Source organism: Podarcis bocagei (genome assembly GCF_964188305.1).
Source record: "Podarcis bocagei genome assembly, chromosome: 12".
Taxonomy (NCBI): domain Eukaryota; kingdom Metazoa; phylum Chordata; class Lepidosauria; order Squamata; family Lacertidae; genus Podarcis; species Podarcis bocagei.
In genome coordinates, this window is record NC_138137.1 from 1,276,531 (window position 1) to 1,300,807 (window position 24,277).

General features: G+C 43.4%; 2 protein-coding genes across 8 annotated transcripts in view; one reads left to right on the plus strand and one right to left on the minus strand.

Moving 5' to 3' along the window:
* The window catches only part of EZH2 (enhancer of zeste 2 polycomb repressive complex 2 subunit), a 71,663-nt gene extending 53,331 nt beyond the window's left edge, over nt 1–18,332 (plus strand). For 5 of the 6 annotated variants that reach the window (XM_081165118.1, XM_081165120.1, XM_081165121.1 and 2 more), the window contains 8 exons: nt 3,339–3,379; nt 4,102–4,227; nt 4,929–5,107; nt 15,514–15,609; nt 16,750–16,831; nt 17,319–17,399; nt 17,524–17,608; nt 18,009–18,332. In XM_081165118.1, coding sequence (XP_081021244.1) covers nt 3,339–3,379; nt 4,102–4,227; nt 4,929–5,107; nt 15,514–15,609; nt 16,750–16,831; nt 17,319–17,399; nt 17,524–17,608; nt 18,009–18,069 — 751 coding nt within the window. In that variant the 3' untranslated portion in view covers nt 18,070–18,332. The remainder of the gene's footprint in view (nt 1–3,338; nt 3,380–4,101; nt 4,228–4,928; nt 5,108–15,513; nt 15,610–16,749; nt 16,832–17,318; nt 17,400–17,523; nt 17,609–18,008) is intronic. The other variant, XM_081165122.1, reaches the window with a different exon arrangement.
* A 4,297-nt stretch (nt 18,333–22,629) lies between these two features.
* The window catches only part of CUL1 (cullin 1), a 46,740-nt gene continuing 45,092 nt past the window's right edge, over nt 22,630–24,277 (minus strand). For both annotated transcript variants that reach the window (XM_081165115.1, XM_081165116.1), the window contains one exon: nt 22,630–23,148. In XM_081165115.1, the coding sequence (XP_081021241.1) occupies nt 23,068–23,148 (81 nt within the window). In that variant the 3' untranslated portion in view covers nt 22,630–23,067. The remainder of the gene's footprint in view (nt 23,149–24,277) is intronic.

Consider the following 24,277-nt stretch of genomic DNA (forward strand, 5'->3'; position numbering starts at 1 on the left):
TCACAACGGTTGGGAGAAATGTTTTTGCCAAAAATCTCAGAAACCTCATTAGGAGGGCTTTAAACTCACTAATGGGTTAGAGGGAGACAGTGCTCCTGAAGGTAGGAGTCTATCAATCGATGAAGATGATCATCCAAATGTCATAGACCAAATGGAGCAAACAGCACGCAGACCTAGTGGTGGGAGGAAAAAATCCTTAAATAAGAGACACGGGGGAATGATTAATGGACTTCAATGTCTGTACACAAATGCGCAAAGCATGGGAAATAAACAAGATGAGCTTGAGCTCTTGGTACAGCAAACTAAATATGACATAAAAGGCATTGCTGAAACCTGGTGGGATAAGTCCCACAATTGGAATGTAATAATGGAGGGATACAATCTATTTCAGAGAAACAGACCAGACCAGAAAGGAGGAGGAGTGGCGTTATATGTCAGGGATGTGTATACCTGTGAAGAGATCCAAGATTTAGAACCTCAAAGCCAAAGTGAGAGCATTTGGGTCAAAATTAAGGGAGAGAAGAATAACAGAGACCTCATTGTGGGAGTTTACTATAGATCCCCAAGCCAAACGGAGGACATAGATGATGCCTTCCTGGAACAGATGGCCAAGCATGCAAAAGGAAGGGAGATAGTAGTAATGGGGGACTTCAATTACCCGGATATTTGTTGGATGTCAGACTCAGCCAAGAGCATAAGGTCAAACAGATTCCTCACTGGCCTTGCAGACAACTTCATTGTCCAGAAAGTGGGAGAAGCAACAAGAGGAACAGCCATTTTAGATCTGGTCCTAACCAATGTTGATGACCTGGTTAGTGGGGTAGAAGTGGAAGGATCATTAGGCGCGAGTGATCATGCTCTTCTGAAGTTTACTATACAGCGGAAAGGAGCAGCCAAGCATACTAGGACTCAATTTCTTGACTTTAAGAAAGCCGACTTCATAAAACTTAGGGAAGTGCTGGGTGAGATCCCATGGACAGTAATACTAAAAGGAAAGGGAGTTCATGATGGCTGGGAGTTTGTTAAGAGGGAGATAGTAAAAGCACAACGTCAGGCAATACCAATGAGACGGAAACATGGAAGGTGCCTAAAGAAGCCAGAGTGGCTATCTACAGAACTTTTAACTGAGTTAAGATTAAAAAAGGTTGTGTACAAAAAATGGAAAAGGGGGGAAACCACCAAAGAGGAATTCAAACAAATAGCCAGCACGTGTAGACACAAAGTCAGAAAAGCTAAAGCACAGAATGAACTCAGGCTTACTAGAGAGGCTAAAAGCAACAAAAAGGCTTTTATGGGTATGTTCGTAGCAAAAGGAAGAACAAAGAAACAGTGGGGTCACTCCGAGGAGAAGATGGTGAAATGCAAACAGGGGACACAGAAAGGGCTGAACTCCTCAATGCCTTCTTTGCCTCAGTCTTCTCCGATAAAGAAAACAATGCCCGACCTGAAGAATTTGGAGCAAATGATTCAGCAGAGGAAACACAGCCCAGAATAACTAAGGAGGTAGTACAAGAATACTTGGCTAGTTTAGATGTATTCAAGTCTCCAGGGCCAGATGAACTGCATCCAAGAGTATTAAAAGAACTGGCAGATGTGATCTCAGAACCACTGGCAGTCATCTTTGAGAATTCCTGGAGAACAGGCGAAGTCCCGGCAGACTGGAGGAGGGCAAATGTTGTCCCTATTTTCAAAAAGGGGAAAAGAGAGGACCCAAATAATTACCGCCCAGTCAGTCTGACATCAATACCAGGGAAGATTCTGCAGCAGATCATTAAGAAAACAGTCTGTGAGCACCTAGAAAGGAATGCTGTGATCACCAATAGTCAGCATGGATTTCTGAAAAATAAGTCATGTCAGACTAACCTGATCTCGTTTTTTGACAGAATTACAAGCCTGGTAGATGAAGGGAACACAGTGGATATAGCCTACCTTGATTTCAGCAAGGCATTTGACAAGGTGCCCCATGATATTCTTGTAAAGAAGCTGGTAAAATGCGGTCTTGACTATGCTTCCACTCAGTGGATTTGTAACTGGCTGACTGACCGAACCCAAAGGGTCTCATCAATGGTTTCTCTTCATCCTGGAGAAGAGTGACTAGTGGGGTGCCACAGGGTTCTGTCTTGGGCCCGGTCTTATTCAACATCTTTATCAATGACTTGGATGATGGACTCAAGGGCATCCTGATCAAATCTGCAGATGACACCCAACTGGGAGGGGTGGCTAACACCCCAGAGGACAGGATCACACTTCAAAACGACCTTGACAGATTAGAGAACTGGGCCAAAACAAACAAGATGAACTTTAACAGGGAGAAATGTAAAGTATTGCACTTGGGCAAAAAAAATGAGAGGCACAAATACAAGATGGGTGACACCTGGCTTGAGAGCAGTACATGTGAAAAGGATCTAGGAGTCTTGGTTGACCACAAACTTGACATGAGCCAACAGTGTGACACGGCAGCTAAAAAAGCCAATGCAATTCTGGGCTGCATCAATAGGAGTATAGCATCTAGATCAAGGGAAGTAATAGTGCCATTGTATTCTGCCCTGGTCAGACCTCACCTGGAGTACTGTGTCCAGTTCTGGGCACCACAGTTCAAGAAGGACACTGACAAACTGGAACATGTCCAGAGGAGGGCAACCAAAATGGTCAAAGGCCTGGAAACGATGCCTTATGAGGAATGGCTAAGGGAGCTGGGCATGTTTAGCCTGGAGAAGAGGAGGTTAAGGGGTGATATGATAGCCATGTTCAAATATATAAAAGGATGTCACATAGAGGAGGGAGAAAGGTTGTTTTCTGCTGCTCCAGAGAAGCGGACACGGAGCAATGGATCCAAACTACAAGAAAGAAGATTCCACCTAAACATTAGGAAGAACTTCCTGACAGTAAGAGCTGTTCGACAGTGGAATTTGCTGCCAAGGAGTGTGGTGGAGTCTCCTCCTTTGGAGGTCTTTAAGCAGGAGTGCTCTGATGGTGTTTCCTGCTTGGCAGGGGGTTGGACTCGATGGCCCTTGGGGTCTCTTCCAACTCTATGATTCTATGATTCTAACTTAACTGTAGTATGATTAAATACTGTAGAATAGTTTGACTAGTGAAAATATCTGTTCAGCCCAACTTCAGAGCAAATTTAGGTTTCTGATAACATTTTAATAAATTTTATCTTTACAGGATATTTTATTACCCACATGTAGAAAATGATAATTTTTCTCTGTGTTTAGCTTGTTGTTTTACTTGTACAAGACAGGCTCTCAAAGACACTTTCTGAGATTCAACTGGATAGTTGCATTTTCCAGCTCAGTCCAGCCTGCCAACCTCATTCTCCATTTGTGTTTTTACAGATTGTGGGCTGCTCATTGCAGAAAGATACAGCTGAAAAAGGGTAAGCATGTTTACATTCTACTTTATGTCCAGAAATTCTCAGATGGTGTTTCTTTCAAATAACAACCTGGGAAACCAGAGCATACAAATCCCTCTTCCAGGGAATCCTTGTAAACAAGCGTTCTCCCTTTCACACATGGCAGTTTCCTGTCTCTCAGGGCTTCCCAGTTGATTTCAGGGAAGCAAACTGTATCCCCCCCTAGTAAGGAATGTGTGCATAGGAACATGAGTCCTGGTGAGCAGGGAGACTTATATGTCTATTACAGGTGGGGTGCTGAATTGCAAAGAAGAGGTAGGCTTCAAAGATAGTTTGAGAGAGATGAAAAAGTATAAGATGCTTTCTTATTACCTGTGACTTCTCTATATGTACATGTGTTCTATCTCTGTAGGCTTTTGATTCTAAAAATAAAATTTGTCATCTAGGTTTGCATTATCTGTTATGCTGCAAATACGCTGTGAAATAGACATGTTTGCAGTATTATGTTAATTTACAAGCATGGAAATGCTTTCTCTGTAATACATTCATAACGGTGTAACCTTAATACATTGTAAAGTAATGAGGCCAAGACAAGTAAACTCGGTTAAAGTCCTGGGTTCATTTTACAGTACGTTCATCTGTTCCAACTTGAAACTGTTTAAGTATTATAGCTACGATTTTCAGAGGATCTTGTCTATCAAATGCTATTTTCTTAAATTTGTCTTAATGTTATTTTTTTTATTCAGATGGGTCATCTAATCATGTTTACAACTACCAGCCATGTGATCACCCACGTCAGCCTTGTGACAGCTCATGTCCCTGTGTAATTGCTCAAAATTTCTGTGAGAAGTTCTGTCAGTGCAGTTCAGAATGTAAGTCATTTTGGAAATGGGTATATTGTATGAGAGTCAATGCTTCAATGAGTTGGTGGAATTTAAAAGCTCTGGAAAGTTTCATGTCTTGTAGGGATGGAAGTGTTCGGACCAAACTAGATGCAGTGTTCCTCACCAAATACGTTAGGGGTTTGCAGATGGTGAAAAGTTTAAAGGGCTCTGTCCCAGGAAGTTCTGAGAGAGCAATTTTGCTATGACTATTTTCAAATTTGGCTTTTGTCTACATCTGTTTTTTTGGCATGTTAAAGAAAGTTATTGTTGCTATATGAGAAATGAAGATAGCTCCAGCTACGTACAGGCAACTCCCCATTTGCATGTATTCAAGGCACGCACAACCACCGACATGTGCACTGTTTTCGGATCTGGAAGGGGGCGGGCTGACACACACACACAGTGCCTCAGAACACAACCCCCATGCCAATAGGGAGTTGCCTGTAGATGATTGCCTATTTGAAAATACTGTCTGCCACTTCAAAGATTTATCAGGTCTCATGTTGCATGAAATAAATTTACTAGTGTGAAAATAAATTTATTTTAATGTACTAAGCATATCAAATTGAAGCTTAAATGACATTTGTAACTTTTCAGATGAACAAAATTCAGGTACAGGGCAGGTCTGTTCCATGCAAAATACAATGTTGGCCAAGCTGCTCATTCTTCCTGCTTTGTTCTTCTTAAAGGCCAAAACAGGTTTCCCGGATGCCGCTGCAAAGCTCAGTGCAACACGAAGCAGTGTCCTTGCTACTTGGCTGTGCGTGAGTGTGATCCAGACCTTTGCTTGACATGCGGAGCAGCAGATCACTGGGACAGCAAAAATGTGTCTTGCAAGAACTGCAGCATTCAGCGAGGATCCAAAAAGGTGCTTCCACTTTTTATTCTAATCCCCAACAGCTCAGGAAAACACCTCCCACGTATAAAAGCAAGTTCTTTCTTGGCCAACAGTTTGGAATATGGTTTCTACTTAAACCAAATTGTATAGCACCACGTAGATTCCTTTAGAACTTTCACATTGGCTGTTTCTAATTTTTGACCCCAAGGGTGATTAACGCTTGTAATTCGTTTCATGGGATGCTGGAAACAGTGGATTGGGTATTTCCTCTCACATGACCTAGGGCAGGAGCAGAGACTTGTGGGAGGCAGGCACTTCCTCCTCAGTTTTTTCTCCTGCCTGACTCAGTAGTATGTTTTGCCTGGCTCTCTTGCTTCTTCAGATAAGTTTTTCAATTTGGATCTCATTTTATTGTTGCTTTATTTTTGTTAGTATCTTCGCTGCTTTTTCCCAACAATTTTATCTAATCTTCCTTAGTTTTAGCAACTTAACACCTGTCTTTGAGTCTTGCACGCATACACACACACGCACGCACAAAATATTTTTTAGAATATATATCTTCCCAAAAATATTTTGTCCCTCCCTGCCACCATTTTTTCCCTTTAGCAACCTTAGTTCTTGTCGTTTTTAGTTTATTTAGTTTACTTTCTTGCAGAGCATCCTTGTATACTGCTCTCCTACAGGGTCGCTGAATATGCTTGTTTTTTGCACACTGTGGCTCCGTTTTGCCATGTGCCATTTTACAGATCAGATTTAAAGATAAGTTGGGGGGGGGGGCGGAATCCTACCTGAGGTTTTTTGCAATTGCATCTCACTTTCAGTGGCCGCTGGCTCCATATCACCACCTCATTTCTTTGGTGATTTCTACAGCCTTTAGCCATTATTTTCTGTATCATTTAAGGCTTCATATTGACTGCTCTCCTAGTCCGTGGTACAGCAGAAGGAGTAGGGGTTATTGTTCCTCAGCAGTATATTCTCCTCCCGGTTCGCAGTTGTGGTGACGGAGTGAGCAGGCACTGATAGATTGCTTCTGAACCTCCTAGTTAAGGAGTGATTCATTCATTCATTCATTCATTATTATTCTTTACGCTTATTATTCTGTGACTTGCAGTCTATTTCCTCCTAGTCCACTTGTGACAGCATTGGAGAGACGTATATTTTTCCTTTCCCCCATAGTCCACTTTTGTGGCATTGGAAGTGAACGCTGCTCAGTCTGCCCTGTGTGGCTGCATGCAGAACAACTTCATTTGTTTCCATTTATTGATGGAGCCTATGCAAGGAGCCCCTGAACCTCTTCCCAGAAAGGCTAAACAAAAGCTTAAACACGTCCTACCCTCTAAGGGAAATAGGCGCAATGAAGCTTCTACTACTTCTGTTGCCCCAAGAAAAAATATTTCGACTGCAGTTTTATTGCAAGCTAATGAGCCTGGCCCTCCACAGACTCCAGTTCATAGGAATCAGTCTGTGTGTGTTGCTGTTGATTCTGCTCTTCCACCCTATGTTACTGGAAGGGACGTTATAGAAGATATATCTGATTCTGAACCAGAAATGTTAGGATTCACGGATGACCAGGGTGCAAAAGGGTCTTTAACATCACTCTCAGACCAGGCCAGCTTCCTCAGCTCCCATCTTTCCATTCACTCTAATTGAACAGTTGAAATGGGCACCGATTGCTTCATTATCAGAGGATTTACAGTTTAACATACAACCTAAAAAATCTACCTCTGTGGTTAAAAAGGTGACCTCCTCTCAACGTGTGGTTAAATCAAGGGGGGGACGGGCCTCTGTGCCTGATCCATTTACTTCTATGGGGGAGGATTTATCTGATGCTGAGGATGTAGCACTTTCTTCCCAAATATCTTTTCTAGAGTCAGAAATTGAGGCGGAGTGGATTGATAGTTCTGTCTTTCCACTAGATTTTTCCAGGAAGCTAATGCTCCCATTTTAAAACGCAAAATAATGCATGCACTGGAAATGGCCCCCAAGCCCCTGAGAGTCCAGTTCCTTTGCTCATTGATAACCGCACAAATGGAGAAGGTAGTGAGGAATTCCAAGATGGCGAACGGCACTTAGTCAGCGTGAGTGTGAGCTCCCTGATTTATCTTTTAACATTGTTTTAATGAGCATAGAAACCTTTTAACTTTTAACTTTAGTTTTTAGTTTTTAGTCTTAGTTTTAAATTAGTAAGTAGGAGGACGCCTTTTTCTATCGGGGAGACAACCATTAACCTTGAAACTGGGGCGGTTGCATGAAGAGAGAAATGACTAAGCAACTATACAGCCCTGCTTGTGGGAGAGGAACTGGGAAACGTACCAGAGATTCCAGAGATATAGACGACACAGAGGAACTGAGATGCCTGCCTCTTGCTAAACAAACAAAAATTAGCGAATCTGAAAGTACAAAGGATATTTTTAATATCCCGGTTTCAAACTCTTTCACACTGCTAGCAGAGATGAATGACGAGGAAACCAGTGTGAAAGAACCTTTTGATAACCTGCCTACTAAACCTTCAAGCAATAATAATACTGGCATCCACTCGAATGTTTGCACTAGAGCCCGTGAAAGCTGCATTGATGAGATACTATTTGAACACTCGACTACTTTAGACCTGGTTGCTAGAACAGTGGACTATATCTTTAAATACATAAAAGACATCCGAGGATCCTTGGAGAAGATTATCTCGCTTGTATCACTCGAATGTTTGCACTAGAGCCCGTGAAAGCTGCATTGATGAGATACTATTTGAACACTCGACTACTTTAGACCTGGTTGCTAGAACAGTGGACTATATCTTTAAATACATAAAAGACATCCGAGGATCCTTGGAGAAGATTATCTCGCTTGTATCCCTAACAGGTAAAGACAGTTCCCCTGATGTACCACCTGAGATGAAGCCCTTACAAATGCCCAGAGCACCCGTTTTACCTCATACCTCCTGTATAATTCCTCAAGCTGCTGGCAATCAGAAAAGTGAGCAAGGTGAGCAAAATAAGAAGGAACAACACTCTGCACCTCCTCACAAACTGCTGCTGCAAGCTACCAAAATCTGCCTAACGGTTTGCCCCTTTAGAGGCAAGGTAATAAACTGGCATTATAAGAGTGATATAAGGAGACACCTAGCGGAGCTTCTGAGGGTAATCCCTAGCTCTATTGACCTGAGGCATATTGATCATATTAGCAGCAGACCTCAGAGGCAGAGAGTGCTGCTCTCCTTTAAAACCAAAAAGCTCCCTGCACTTATTATGTCCTCAAGAAGCCTTCTAATTAACTATGGAATCCTTGCTACAAGAGTCTTTACCAATACCAAGATCTGCCCCCTCTTACCAAACTGCTTGTTCAAAACGAAAGCAGATAAGTCTGAGGGTCCGCCAATTGCCACGACCCCAACTCCCCTGGCCGCAGATCTAATCAGCTGGATTGACACCCCCCTGCCTCCACTGACAAAGGCTATACATCTGGAGAATTCTACGGAGCGTGAGTTACTTCTGTCCTTCTCCCAATTGCCAAAACTGGAGCGGACAGAGATAACAGACAGATTGGACGAGTTGCTACTCTGTCTCCGTAACTCAGAAGATCATGCTCATGTAAATAAGATGAATTCCTCACCAATTGTAGATCAGTCTACACAAGCCCAAGTGGTACCTGCTTTAACGACCTTTGATCTGCAACCTGGCTGTACACGGCCTCGGGATGTCAAGCCCGGGCAGGATACAGTGGAAGATTCGACAACCCTCTGGTCAAACTCGGAAGCTGTGGCAAGACTGGATGCTCTTTTGGAGGCAAACCGAAAAGGATGCCTTCCACCTGCCTTACACTGCATGTTCCCTACAGCATCCGCAGATCCAAAAGGCCCACCCCCCTCAATCTTAGAGCATACTTTAAATGTAGAGTCCATGGACCTGTCGTTTAGTGATACTCCTGTGCACCAGAATCCATCCCTGCAGCTACCAATAATTAAGCCTCAAACCATGGCTGCTGCTGCGGTAAGTGGTGCTCGGAAATTGCCTGGTAAGCAAGCTACAATTACTTCCTTCTTCCAGCCTATTGTCCCCCCTCGCCGCATGCATTCCCAGGTGGATTCTGCCGTGCTGGTTCCGCAAGGCCCAGCATGGCTCGAAGGGGTGACCAGGAGATTACTTACTTTCTTATCCTGGAATGTAGCTGGCATTAAACCTAAGCTGATGGATCCATCCTTTGTCGCCTACATAAAAGGCAGTCATATTCTTTTGCTGCAAGAGACCTGGGCTTGCGAGGGCTTCTCCCTATCAGGGTATAAGGGCTTCTACCTGAATGCACAACAGAATTTACTATCATCTGGCAGACCACAAGGTGGGTTGGCTACCCTAGTTTCCTTGGCCTTAAACCTGCAGGTGGAACAAATCGACATCCAGTCGTCATCCATGCTGGGTGTAAAGCTACAAACAGCGGAGGAAGTGTTCGTGGTGATTAATGTTTATTTGCACCCAATCTATAAGAAAAACCTGGTGGACCAAAGATAGAGGGAAATTCAACAGACTCTTGAAACTCTCCTAGAGAAATATCCTGAAGCCACCTTCCTAGTTGCAGGAGATTTCAATGGCCGATTGTCTCACTCTGATAAATCATTATTTGCTAAATATAATAAATATCCCTCACTACCCATTTTAACCTCAGACCTTTTACCCAGGAATTTTAAAGACAGTGTTGCTACATATGCAGGTTTTAAATGTAGACAAACCTTGATGGCTCTTAATTTTCACCTTTTAAACGGAGCTCTCAGTTCTGATTACCCTGCCGAATTTACTTTCTGGTCAGGCTCCCGAGCCTCTACCATAGACTTTATTTGGACATCAGTAGACCTAATTCCCAAAATTTCCAACTTTAGGGTGGTAACGAGGCTGGAAAGTGACCATTTTCCATTAGAACTTTCTCTGACCCTGGATGGAGAATTGGCTACCTATTCCTGTGTGCCTATTACAAATAACCAGCTTCAGATGAGGCCCACTGCCTTAAAATGGACCGACAATATGGCTCAACGGATAAATGAACTCCTTTGGTCTGACCAACTGCAAGAGACAAGGGACTCCCTTATCCAGGCAGTTGAGCCACTGCCAATATATGACAATTTAGTAGAACTGCTAAAACCTTCGTTGGCTAAGACCCCGGTAATGAATAGTAACCATTTCTCTCATTAAAAGTGGTTTGACGAGGAATGTAGGCACTTCAAGAACAACCTATATAATGAATTCTTGGCATATAGGGCATCAAATGACTCCGCACCTAGCAGTCACCTTATGAACCTCAAGAGAAGGTATAAAGCACTATTAAAGGAAAAGAAGCTTGCGGCAGAAAGAAATGATTGGAAGAACCTTCTAAAAGCTGCAGAAAATAGAAATCCCTCCTCCTTTTGGCACCAAATTTCCAGATACCTGGGTAGACGGTTGTCAAGGATAGAACCCCAAATTTCAGCTGACACCTGGGAAAGCTTCTTCTCCGTTTTATATGCAGCTCACGCAGCCAGCGGAGTAAGGTTAGATTTGGCCCCCTTGCCAGAGTGGGATCCTGTTACCTGCTCTGAAGTGGAAACACTTATAGGCCAATTTGAGGCGGGCAAGGCACCCGGAGACGATCTTATTTCCATAGATGTTATTAAAGCCAATAAGGATTGGTGGTGTCCACCCCTAGCAGCTCTTTTTACTTATATAAACAAAACAGCACAATTTCCTCCAAGCTGGAACTCTGCACTGATTGTGTTAATTCACAAGAAAGGGCACAGACCCGGCCAATTTTAGACCAATTAGCCTGCTAAATGTTATCGGGAAGATCTATTCAAGATTTCTACTTAACAAATTAACGACCTGGATGGAAAGCAACAATATCATCACAGAGGAGCAGGCGGGTTTCCGCCCCGGAAGATCAACAACAGACCAAATCTTAATCCTAAATCACTTGGCCACCAAGTACGCTGGCAATGGCCTAAAAGCCCTCCACGTCGCCTTTATAGACTTTAAGCAGGCCTTTGATCTAATTCCCAGGAACCAGCTATGGACAAAATTGGCAGCGACATCTATCGGCCGCCGCCTTCTCTTGCTGATTATTAATTTGCATACAAATACCCTATTGAGGATTAGGATAGATAGTAAGGGGCTAGTCTCCAATCCGGTTGCCACCACTAGGGGGGTAAGACAGGGCTGTTTGCTTGCCCCTGCTCTGTTTAACTTCTATATTAATTCGCTAGTGGTACATATGGCAAATGCTGATTTCCATCCACCAAAACTGGCAGGACGAGCCTTAAATGTCCTACTGTATGCGGACGATGCCGCCCTATTAGCTACCTCCCCCATCGGATTAAGGAGGATGCTTCGAGCTCTTCATGAATATGAGACCCAACACGAGCTCCAATTAAATTATGCCAAGACCAAAATAATGGTCTTTGCTGCTCGACCGAAACCTAATTTATGGTCAATTAATGGTATTCCTTTAGAGCAGGTCAGTTGCTTCAAGTACCTGGGTCAGGTTGTAAGATCAAATAGGTCCTTCCTGGCGCACAGAGAATACATAGCCTCGAACGCATCCAAAGCAGCCCTGGTGATTAGAACCCTGTACTCCAAGAAACAGGCACAAACTGTCAATGTTGCCTTACGTCTCTTTAAAATGAAAGTCCTCCCTCTTCTGCTGGTGGGCATTGCCTTGGGCTCACGTAGGGATTTTGAAAAATTGGAATCTATCCAAACCCAATTCCTCAGGGCCATACTCAGGATCCCCCCCTCCGTGGCAGGCGCGATCATGAGATTGGAAACCGGTTGCCAAGCCTTTAGGTATGTGGCCCTGAAAGCGAAGCTATGGCTATGGCTCAAGCTCTGTTTCAGACCGGTGGGTTTGGCCCCCTTGATTCTGAGGGATAACTTTAAATCTCCATGGGAAGGGGAGATAGTGGAGGAAGTGCAGAAGTGTGGGTTGTCCTCCCTTTATATAGAGTCCATGACGTATAGCCACGCAAAGGCGGTGATCGCGCAAAGATTAAGGGATATTGCCAGACAGGAGGACATAGCCCGTGTGAAACCTGGGTTGTTTCTGGGGGAGCAGTTGTATCGGGCTGCTCCAGCTCGCTACCTGGCGGATATCCACTACGTGGAATACCGCAGACTATTTACTGCGGCTAGGCTGAATGTTCTTGACTCGGCGGTCCTGAAGGGAAGATATGGAGGAGTTCCATATGACCAGAGATTATGCCACTGTGCATTCTACAACGATTTAAGACAGTATCTTATAACTCCATACTTACCCCAGCTCAGTTCCCGACAAAGAGGAAAGCAGACAGCATATCTGCTAAATAAGTCTTCTGGGAAAACAACCTTGTCAGTGGCTAAATTTCTTTTCCTGGCACTCAAGTGTCGGAAACGTATAACTGAATGCTTTGATGTGGGTTATCTGTGAGAGGTCTAGTTCTGTGGCCCTACCTTACTTATGTATCTCCTATGATGTTATAGTTTATAATTATTGTTTAATGTTTTAATTCTGACTATCGGTCGAATAAAGAAATTGTTGTTGTTGATAACCGCACAAAATCTAACTATATGCTAGTTCCTTCAGTGCTAAAAACAGTAGTCAAATCAGAGTTGGATTCCACTATGCAGTCCAAAAAGAATTTATCTCTAGCCTGTAAACTATATGATCTGGATCCTGACTTCATATCATATATTAAGAAACCTACAGTAGATAGTCCTGTTTTACTTTTGTCTTCTTGGAATCTTGTTCCTAAAGAAAGAGACGCCCAATTGAAGGATGTAACTGATAGGAAGTTGGAGTTTGCACTTCGAAAAAATCCATGCTGCAGCTGCCCTGTCTATAAGGGCATCTTGCGCAGCATCTTCCTCTGCACACGCTGGCATTGTGTGGCTCACGGACCTTTTGCACTCCCTTCCCCCAGGTGCCATTCATCAGCGCCAAGCCATTTCTAAACCTCTACAAGCACAAGCCTTTATGGCAGACGCAACTATGGACACACAATCTGCAACTAGAGCTATGGCCTCTCAAATAGTGGCACACTGCATGCTTGGGCTTAAGAACAGGCATGCTGATTCCGCGTCCAAAGTAAAGCTCTCTACTGTGTCCTTTGCTTAGGAGCAAAGTTCATTTCAGTTTCCTTAGCTAGAGGGATTAGGGCGTGCATTTTCTTAGCTTATGATACTATGAAATTGCCCCACCCATCTCATATTTGGCTCAGTCCTCTGGGTCAGCCTCGACTTCTGCTGCCTTTATGGCTGATGCCACTTTAATAGAGAGTTGTAGGGCAGCCACTTCGTCTCCTCCTTCCACTTCCACTAGGCATTGTGAGTTAAACTAAATGTTTTCAGCTCAGGCAGCTTTTGGCCGTGTATACCAAGTTTGGTGATCAGTGTGTCAGCCATGTGGACCCACCCAGTTATTGGGAAGGGCTGTGGGATGTCCCAATCCACTGTTCCCAGCGTCCCATGAAATAAATAGAACAATTGGCTTACCTGAAGTGTAGATTTGTGAAATCGGGACGCTGGGGACAGCGGAACCATCCCTGTGATGGTCTGCAGTCACACTGGTTTTTTTTCCTATAAGAGGGGCACTCAGTTGCTGCTCTATCTATTGATTTATGAGCCGGGAAGGGAGGCAGGCTGCTATTCTTTCAGGTGCTTCGGTGAACATTGCTGCTTGGCAAATCCAAAAAACTGAGGAAGTGCCTGCCTCCCACCAGTCTTTGCTCCTGCCTGAGGTCATGTGAGAGGAAATACCCAATCCACTCTCCTCAGTGTCCCCATTTCACAAATCTACACTTCAGGTAAACCAGTCTTTCCTTTTAACTGCTTAATGATGACAACAGCAAGTGGGGATTTGTACAGACACCACGACTTGTGATTGTAGGTTCATGCCTGTGTGAACTGCTTCCGTGCAAAAACCACCTGCACTCTAATAAGGATTGCTCCATAATACCGCCAAATATGGGTTAACTACCCCCCCAATCCTAGGCCACCTTTGAAGAATTTGTTCATGATAGCTTAAGTAGCTTAGTTTGCATGTAATGCTAAGCCCCAAACCATGATGTTGCACACAGAGGCAAGGATGCAGGTTCCTTATCCAGCGATCACGTAGCAGCACTCCTCTCCCAGACCTGCTGCTCCCTGGCTTCTTGGGGCTAAGCTATGGCTTAGTGTTGTTTGAACTTGGGCTCATGGTTTGTCTTGCTCTAGACATACCATGAGAAGCCAGCAAGGTTTGTTCTTACAACTTGAGGTTTCTGGGGAAGACAAATTGCAAGCTTGGGTTCAGGTGTAATGCTAAGACAAGCCATAGTTTAGCCCCAGGTAGAATGGCCTGGGAGTGGGCTGCTGCTGCTGCTGCTGCTGCAATCCTTGCTCCAGGAACCCACAAATGTGTTTGTTCACACTAAGCTGTGGTTTGTCTTATTGTTATGTGTGAACTGGGCCATTCTTGTAGCAGGCAGGAAACTGGGGGGAGGGGAGCATTCAAGAACTGGCTTTGTACTTGCTGTTGAATTCCTGCTCCCATCAGCCCCAGCCACTGGGGTCAGGGGTCAGGACTGGTGGGAGCTGCAGCCCCACGTCAGGAGAGTCACAGATTCCCTGCTCTAGGGATTGCTACATTAATTTCAACAGAAATTAGCAGATTCAGAATTCTTGTGAACAGGTAGTTCTAAAGTAACATAACTACCAAGAAGACTGCTACCTAATCTTTCATTTGTCACTTGCAAAGCCCTTCCTATATCCCAATACTGAACTTCCCTCTTGCTTGCTTTCCCACTTGTGGCAGTGCTAGAGAGATCTCTACAGCAGAGATGCACAGCTCAAAAAACTTCTATGTTCCGTTCATTATTTAATGTCTGAAAAGTGGCCACACGCTTTTTAAATAATAATTTTATGTATTTAAATAAAACCAGGATTAGAGGTTATGGCAATATAATTCACATATTATTAATCTCCAGATACTGATTTTGGTGGGAAAATAAACTACATGACAGTAGAGCTGTGAACACACACAGCAGCAGAGGTGAACTAGTTTTATAAAATAAATGCTATACACTGCTAGAAGAATGGTCTACGGCCTGCCTTACATGGGAGCATGCTCTGCAGGGATTAGCTCTTGGGATCGTTCTGTACCACCTGAGACAGTCATTGTGACACATTGAGACAGCCAGGTTCCATTCCTGGCGGCGTGGCTTGCAGAGCAGGACTCCTTCTAGCAAGGAAGCTTTGGGGAGGAGATGGAACATGCCAGCCCTTCTGTGAGTCTCAGCCAGAGTGTGACACTATTCACCCAAGTAGACTGCTGACAGGAACATTTGTCGTGAGCAAAGCAAGTGTTACTTTACTCCAGCTGGTTTCCTTTTCTGTAACAGCTGCATATGTATTTGGATAGAGTTACATCTTTTCTGCATGTTTAAGGGGCTTCCTTTTTCATTCTGCTAGCATTTGCTGCTAGCACCTTCTGATGTGGCAGGCTGGGGCATTTTCATTAAGGATCCAGTGCAGAAAAACGAATTCATCTCTGAATATTGTGGTGAGGTAAGAAACAAAATTTGAATAAAGTTAGCCTTTTCATCTACTACTTCATAATCCAATCTTCAGGAAAGTACTCTGTATTGCATGCCTCTTAGTTAATACAGTGGACCTTCCGGATACGAACTTAATTTGTCGTGGGGGTCCGTACTTACCCCCAGAAATCCTTATCGGGAGGCGCCGCTTCTGCACATGTGTGCACAGCAAAACCCAGAAGTATACATTTTCTGGGTTTGCTGCATTCGTAACTCAAAACTATGTTACCAGAAGGTAACGTAACCCAGGGTGCCCCTGTAATTCTGCTGTGTGTCAAGCTGCAGTTCCTCAGCCCTTCTTCAAATAAATCATGACTTTGAGAGACGGCAGGGACAGATGTGAAAAAGAGAGTAACTTGATTTTTATGCTGTTGGTGCAGATAGCCTAAAGCAGTAGCAGACTTGCAAATGCTGACGGAATGTAATGGTGGAGGATGATAAATTACTATTTTTTTAAAAAAAAAAACCCACCTTCCTATTTACATGATAAGATGCTTTTCAGGGTGTACCAATAAGCAATACAAATCTTCAATAAAAATGTATCAACTTTATTGTTTTAACATATCAGCATGAAGTACTGCATGCCAAGGTTTAAACTGCGTATTAGGATACTCTTTCCCTATAATCTTATTAAAAGTCAGTTTTGGCATGCAGCTGCTGGAAATATCCAAATATAGTGCTACCTTGTTTCCCGAACTCAATCCATTCTGGAAGTCCGTTCAACTTGTAAAACGTTCATAAACCAAGGCGCAGCTTCCAATTGGTTGATTAGCCCTGGAAATAATGCTGACAGCCGAAATTGACATTTGGGTTCCAAAAAACGTTCGCAAACTTACTTCCGGGTTTGCGCCATTCGGGAGCCGATTTGTTTGGGAGCCAAGCCGTTTAGGAACCAAGGTACCAGTGTATCTGAATGCACCTGCCTAGAAGGCACACAGGTTTGATCCGGCTTTGAGTCCTGTGAGACTTTCTGCAAAAGTTGCCAAAAGGCAGTTTCTCTACTCAGCTGCTAAATCAGCAATCGTGTAAAGATAGCTGGTAATTTGGGGGATGAGAGACAGTTCTGTTTGTGCATGTTACCAAAACAATGTCAAATAAATTTTCCTTTCAGATAATTTCTCAGGATGAAGCAGACAGACGAGGCAAAGTATATGACAAATATATGTGCAGTTTTCTCTTCAATCTGAATAATGGTATGTGTGCTACTCTTAATCCCTCCACTATTTAGCCTCTCTTGGGATATGAAAAATTGCTTGTTTTCATGTGACTGTTTCCAGCCAAGTGCATCCTCAGGTTTCAGACAGTAGGAGGGGCATGGGATCAGAACAGCATTTATATTTAAATTAGTTACCTTGTTGGGGGTGTCAACATGTAGTCCAGACTTGCATAGATCGTCACAGCAAACCTTTTTAGGTGGTGTGATAAACAAGGCTGGTATATAAGGAAAGCAGAGCCGTGACGTAGCCTGTGGGGGTGGGGGCACAGGAGTGGTTGCTGCTGAAAACAGCTTCTCCATGTGAACCAGGAAGTGACCTCTCCAGACAATGGAACATCTTTTCTTACCTCTGCGGCTGCAATCTCCTGGGTGACAGTCTTCCAGATAGCAATTTCAGTGAATATTGCCATAGTATCCATTTTTCAGTCTGTTGCAGACATTTTAACAACAGTCTTTCTATTTAGATTTTGTGGTTGATGCAACAAGGAAGGGTAACAAAATAAGATTTGCAAACCATTCAGTCAATCCCAACTGCTATGCAAAAGGTGAGTGTTTATACATTTTATGGGAGTATAGCTAAATGAGCAAGGAATCCGATTAGCACTCAAGATATTTAAAAAGGAGAGAGGTTTATAAAGCCTTGCACCAACTTCACTTTTTGTTTTACAGTTATGATGGTTAATGGAGATCACAGAATAGGCATATTTGCTAAGCGAGCCATTCAGACTGGTGAAGAACTGTTTTTTGATTATAGGTATGTATAGCGTGTTCAATACCAACCACATTTGTCATTCAACAGCCCAAATTTATCAAGTGTTTCAGTGTTTAGGTCTTGGGAATGCAACCTGCTGATCATTTTACCAAGAAGGAAATGCCGAAAGTGTGGTAGCCAAAGAACTAGCAGATGACAGAAATGATTGACTACAGGAGTCATTTCTGTGCCACCCAGAAAATGTTTCTGCCCTGACACCCAACAGCACTTGCTCCAGCCTGGGATCTTCCACAACTGCCCTGCTAATCTGACTTGACTTATGTAGAGGTTTTGAGTGGTAAACTCAATTTGCAGACAAATTGCTTTTCATCTTTATTTTTCCTTTTATTTTGACACTTTAGAAACTCCTAAATCTAACAAATCATTTTGTACTTTGTTTCAGATACAGCCAGGCTGATGCCCTCAAGTATGTAGGCATTGAAAGAGAAATGGAGATCCCTTGATACCAACTACCTCTTCTGTAAAACAGCTGCCTTATCTTCAGGAGTTTCTAGTACTGTGGGCAATTTTTTTTGAAGATTGAATTGATGCAATTTCAAATGCAGAATTTGCAAAGTACTGTACCTGTAATTTATAGTGACAAATTTTAAATCAACTTTTTATTGCCTTCTCACCAGCTGCAACCCTGTTTTGTACCATTGAACTTTTGCAATAATGCAGTATGGTACATTTTTAAACCTTGAATAAAGGATACTTGAACTTTGAATTTAAGTGGTCTACTTCCATCATTAATCCAGGTCCAAGGCTGGATGAAAGTGTGTTTGAGCTTTTGGGTGAGAAAAAGCTCATGTTAGGTACTCACCATGACAGATCAAACTGAATGTAATTGATTCTCCTGTAGTAAAGCCTGTAACTATTGTTTGCAGCTACTGCTGGCAAACTGTCCCGGCTCCAGAAAGGAAGAATGTTGAATCAAAAACATACTTGAGCTTACAGCCGGGGTGGATTCAACCTAAGATGACAACAAGAATCAGCATGCTTGGCAGAACTTGGAGGCATAGGTTCAAATCCATGAACCCCCATGAAACTTTCACCAGTAACCACCCTTCACGTGATTTTTTAAAGCAGAGGTTGGAAGGCCACCTGTCCTGGATGCTTTAGTTGAAGATTCCTGAATTGCAGTGGGTTGGACTCTTCTCCAGGATGAAGAGGAAAAGAGTCCAACCCACTGCAATTCAGGAATCTTCAACTAAAGCATCCAGGACAGGTGGCCTTCCAACCTCTGCTTAAAAAAATCACGTGAAGGGTGGTTACTGGTGAAAGTTTCATGGGGGTTCATGGGCCAAAACAAACAAGATGAACTTTAACAGGGAGAAATGTAAAGTATTGCACTTGGGCAAAAAAAATGAGAGGCACAAATACAAGATGGGTGACACCTGGCTTGAGAGCAGTACATGTGAAAAGGATCTAGGAGTCTTGGTTGACCATAAACTTGACATGAGCCAACAGTGTGACGCGGCAGCTAAAAAAGCCAATGCAATTCTGGGCTGCATCAATAGGAGTATAGCATCTAGATCAAGGGAAGTAATAGTGCCACTGTATTCTGCTCTGGTCAGACCTCACCTGGAGTACTGTGTCCAGTTCTGGGCACCACAATTCAAGAAGGACACTGACAAACTGGAACATGTCCAGAGGAGGGCAACCAAAATGGTCAAAGGCCTGGAAACGATGCCTTATGAGGAATGGCTAAGGGAGCTGGGCATGTTTAGCCTGGAGAAGAGGAGGTTAAGGGGTGATATGATAGCCATGTTCAAATATATAAAAGGATGTCACATAGAGGAGGGAGAAAGGTTGTTTTCTGCTGCTCCAGAGAAGCGGACACGGAGCAATGGATCCAAACTACAAGAAAGAAGATTCCACCTAAACATTAGGAAGAACTTCCTGACAGTAAGAGCTGTTTGACAGTGGAATTTGCTGCCAAGGAGTGTGGTGGAGTCTCCTCCTTTGGAGGTCTTTAAGCAGAGGCTTGACAACCATATGTCAGGAGTGCTCTGATGGTGTTTCCTGCTTGGCAGGGGGTTGGACTTGATGGCCCTTGTGGTCTCTTCCAACTCTATGATTCTATGATTCTATGGACTAGATGACCCTCGGGGTCACTTCCAACTTTGATTCTATCATCACTCTTACAGGTTTGCAATTTTCATCCCTTTTCCCATCTTCAATCAACAGCACAATGAGCAGTGAGGGCATCAAGTATAGCTGTCCTTGATCACACAGCTGACTTTGTCTCCCCAAACATCTGCTTGATTGTAGAGGATCTAAAGTAAGAATAAATGTTTTCATAATTTTGTGACATTTGACATTTATCCACTGAACTTAAACTATCAAATGCATCTTTGTGAAGTCATCTCTGTAAAGCACCCAACAAATAAGAACTAATTTTAAATCTTCCCAGAATACCCAAAGATTTGTGTATCATCACAGAATCATCCAACCTCTCCTTAAAAACCTCCAAGGAAGGCACTGGCTGTTGACGTTCAAGAGCAGGCTGGTTAGACTTGGGCGAACTGAGCAGGCATCAGGATACATAATAGGAGCTTGAAGAAGGGATAGCTGCAGAATCTGGGTAGACTCGCACAATTTGGCTGAGCTTGCCCCAAGAAATGCCTCCACCTTTGTAGTACTTCTGTAGTAGTAAAGAAAACAGGAGGAAGGGAGGCATCAGGTTCATGACAGGCTCCCTGTTGTTACTGGAAGGATCAATGAAGTGCTGAAGCAGCTGCTGCTTTAGAAAAGGCAAATTTGCAGTGTGTTTTGGTGGCAGCAGGGACACGGGTGGTGCTGTGGGTTAAACCACAGAGCCTAGGACTTGCCGATCAAAAGGTTGGCGGTTCGAATGCCCATGACGGGGTGAGCTCCCTTTGCTCGGTCCCAGCTCCTGCCAACCTAGCAGTTTGAAAGCACGTCAAAGTGCAAGTAGATAAATAGGTACCGCTCCAGCGGGAAGGTAAACGGTGTTTCCGTGCGCTGCTCTGGTTCGCCAGAAGTGGCTTAGTCATGCTGGCCACATGACCAGGAAGCTGTATGCCGGCTCCCTCAGCCAATAAAGCGAGATGAGCGCCACAACCCCCGAGTCGGCCATGACTGGACCTAATGGTCAGGGGTTCCCTTTACCTTTGGTGGCAGCAAGCCTTATTCCAAGCAATGAGATTGGGTGTATCACAGCAACCGTGTTTGAGACAGCCACCATAGCAGGCCTCACAGATGACCAGGGTTGTTCTAGAGAATGAGGCAGCTGCCATTAAGCTGTTAAAAACAAGTGTGGCTGCTGCCAAGTCAGCACACACACTTGAGACTCATGAAACACACAGTATTAGTCATAAGGACTGAAGTAAAAAGCAGAGGCTTAAAAAAATCAGCTGCCCGTATAAAAAGCAGGAAATGGACCTACTTCAGTGGCCCTACTTCCTTGAATTTGTGTGCATTTCCTGCCTTGTACGCTAGGTAGCCACAATAGCCCCTTTGATGGACCATCATCCACTAAGAATGCTCCAACCATTAGGTTCAATAACCTGAACAATCTTAATTGGCATAGATTTATTATTAAAAACTGAAATCATTTTAACTTAGGTCCAAATTTCTACCTGATTTCTATGCAGTGTTTATATGCAACTGACAAATTTTAAAATTTCTAAAAATTAGAATTGCTCAAACTGTCTCTGTATTTTAATGACCATGAACTGTGTTCATAGCATCTTGTCATGAGTCACTATGCTTGAAGTTTGAATCACCTGCAATGCCATGTCACATGTCCCTGTATCTGTAAATAATCGTGGCGAGTTTCCATATACAGTAGCATCCTGGGGCTTTAAAGTCAGGGTGTGTAATATGGCCAGGCAGCTGCCTGTGTGCCCCACATATGCTAAATATCACATGCCCCCATACCTGATGATTATGACGATGTATTCATCCACCTGGGTATAACTGGTGATTCTATGAAAGTGCATGATTATTGGGAAAAGGTGGATTTGTAACACCAATATTAATTTCAGATGGCAGATGGATTTTCTGGCCAAGGAAATATTCCTTTAAACTCCCTCTCACTTTTAATAATAATAATAATAATAATAATTTTTTATTTATACCCCGCCCTCCCCAGCCAAGGCCGGGCTCAGAGCGGCTTACAAGCAATAATAAAAACAAGATGAGTGATTACAACTTAAAAACAAAAATAAAATACAACATTAAAATAATGGAACATTAAAATATTAAAATGGAGCCTCATTGCAGGAGAAGGAAAAGAAAAAAGAAAAAGGGGGCGGAGGGAATCAAATTGGCTCCAATCCAAAGGCCAGGCGGAACAACTCTGTCTTACAGGCCCTGCGGAAAGAGATCAGATCCTGCAGGGCTCTGGTCTCATGAGACAGAGCGTTCCACCAAGTTGGGGCCAGTGCTGAAAAGGCCCTGGCTCTGGTTGAAGCCAATCTAACTTCCTTAGGGCCTGGGACCACTAGGGTGTTGTTATTTATGGACCTTGAGGCTCTCCGTGGGGCATACCAGGCGAGGCGGTCCCGTAGGTACGAGGGTCCTAGGCCGTGAAGGGCTTTAAAGGTCAAAAGCAGCACCTTAAATCTGACCCTGTACTCCACCGGGAGCCAGTGCAGCTTGAAAAGCACTGGATGAATATGCTCCCATGGCAGAGACGCTGTGAGGAGCCTCGCTGCAGCATTCTGTACCCGCTTGAGTTTCTGGGACAGCTTCAAGGGCAGCCCCGCGTAGAGCGAGTTACAGTAGTCAAGCCTGGAGATGACTGTCGCATGGATCACTGTGGCCAGGTCGGGGCGGGAAAGGTAAGGGACCAACTGCTTGATGCGGCGAAGGTGGAAAAATGTCGCCTTGGCTGTTGCTGATATCACTTGATATCACTTGATACCTTGACTTTGATATCACTAGAAGCAATACGAAAAGCAAAACAGGACTAGTTTATCTGGCTTTCATAATTATACCTTTTATTTACATTTAAGAAAGAACTCATGGAACTTAACAATAAAACCAAATGCAACTTGTACAGAAAGTTTTAAGTTTTTATTTATCACACATTAAAAAATGAAACACACTATACAAATGATTTTATAGCAGATTACACATGGGCCAAATTAGACTCTCTCAAACTGCTGCCAACATGTATGTATAAATGCTGCCTGGCAACAACTGTTGCTGTATAGCCAATGTATTGATTTAAATGCAAGTAGCATGCAACCTCCAAGGGAGGTTTCAGATTCCTTTCTGTTCTTAAATTAGGTTAAATGGCATTGGTGTCCATATTTACATACTTGAAATGTATCAATCCTGAGCAGGTCTGATGTAATTCCAAGACTGGCAGATGGAAGTCCTAGTCTTGGTTATAAAAATGGAGGTCCAGACGGCAGCAGGCCAACAAGTTCTGTTCTCATTTCTTCAATCACTTAACTACTTGCCACCCAGACAGCTGCTGAGAACCGTTAAGCCAAGTAACTGTAGGTGTCCTTCTCGCCATCCACTCGCTCCAAGTATTCCTTCTCTATTAGAATGTCAATGCACTTCTGAAAACAGAAAGATGTGACATTGGTCATAGCCATTTTAGGAAAAAGAAAAAAGTACCGTACTTTTCTGTCTATAAGACACCACCTATTTTTGGGGAGTCCAATTTAAGAAAATGGGGCGAGATCTATCCGTGTATAAGAAGCCCCCAAATTTTGGACATTATTTTTTAGGGGGAAAGCCTAGTCTTATATACAGAAAAATACAGTATGTAAACTACAGCACTATGCTGTAGTACAACTTCAGTATTGTAGTATTTTTTTAATGGGACTTAGGTAGCAATAGAGGGGGAACAGGCTAGAGGCAGTAGCACCAGCATCCCAAGTCTGAACCAAGTTAAATGTCCTCAGAGACGACATAAGCGCAGCAGGCACTGCATGGAGCCAGAGGTTCTGCTGGGTCTCATCTGAGCAGCACAGGAGTACAGTCAGCCCACAACTTAGACACATTTAGCTTGTGCGCAATCATTTTCACATGCTTGGAAAATAGTAATAAATAAAAAGAGGGTGGGCATCTGGGGAAAAAGACTTTGGGCAATCCCACCTGCCATTGCTACCAATGTATTTTGACTATATGCAATTCTGGCTTTAGGCGCGATCCCCTGTGTAAGTTGAGGGCTTACTATATCCAAAAAAGAATTTACAGTCACGGGAAAAAGAAAGCACACCCTTGAATTCTGTGGTTTTACATGTGAGGGTATAATAACAACCATCTGCTCCTTAGCAGGTCTTAAATTTAGGTAAATACAACCTGAGATGAACAACACATGGCATATTACACTGTGTCATGATTTATTTCCCCAATACTAGCAGTCATCTGCATTTGATAACAGTAATCGTCATTACAGCTGATAAAAAGTGTTTGTAAGAGTGCACAGAGCAACTTTCAAAAAACCACACACAACAACCATGGCTTTCTACAAGAACAATCTATGTAATTATAGTAGCTATGTAATTATATAATGATTGTGCACACACACACACAAACAAACGGGGAAGTGAGAGCGAGATTTTTTAGGGCAGGAAACCTTTGCAACTTGATTCCCTGCAAGGCATCAGAATGTGAACAGTGAAAAGAGTGAAGTCCTTTTTGAATGCAAAAGGCAGGCAACTTTTGCAAGAGCAAAGGAAC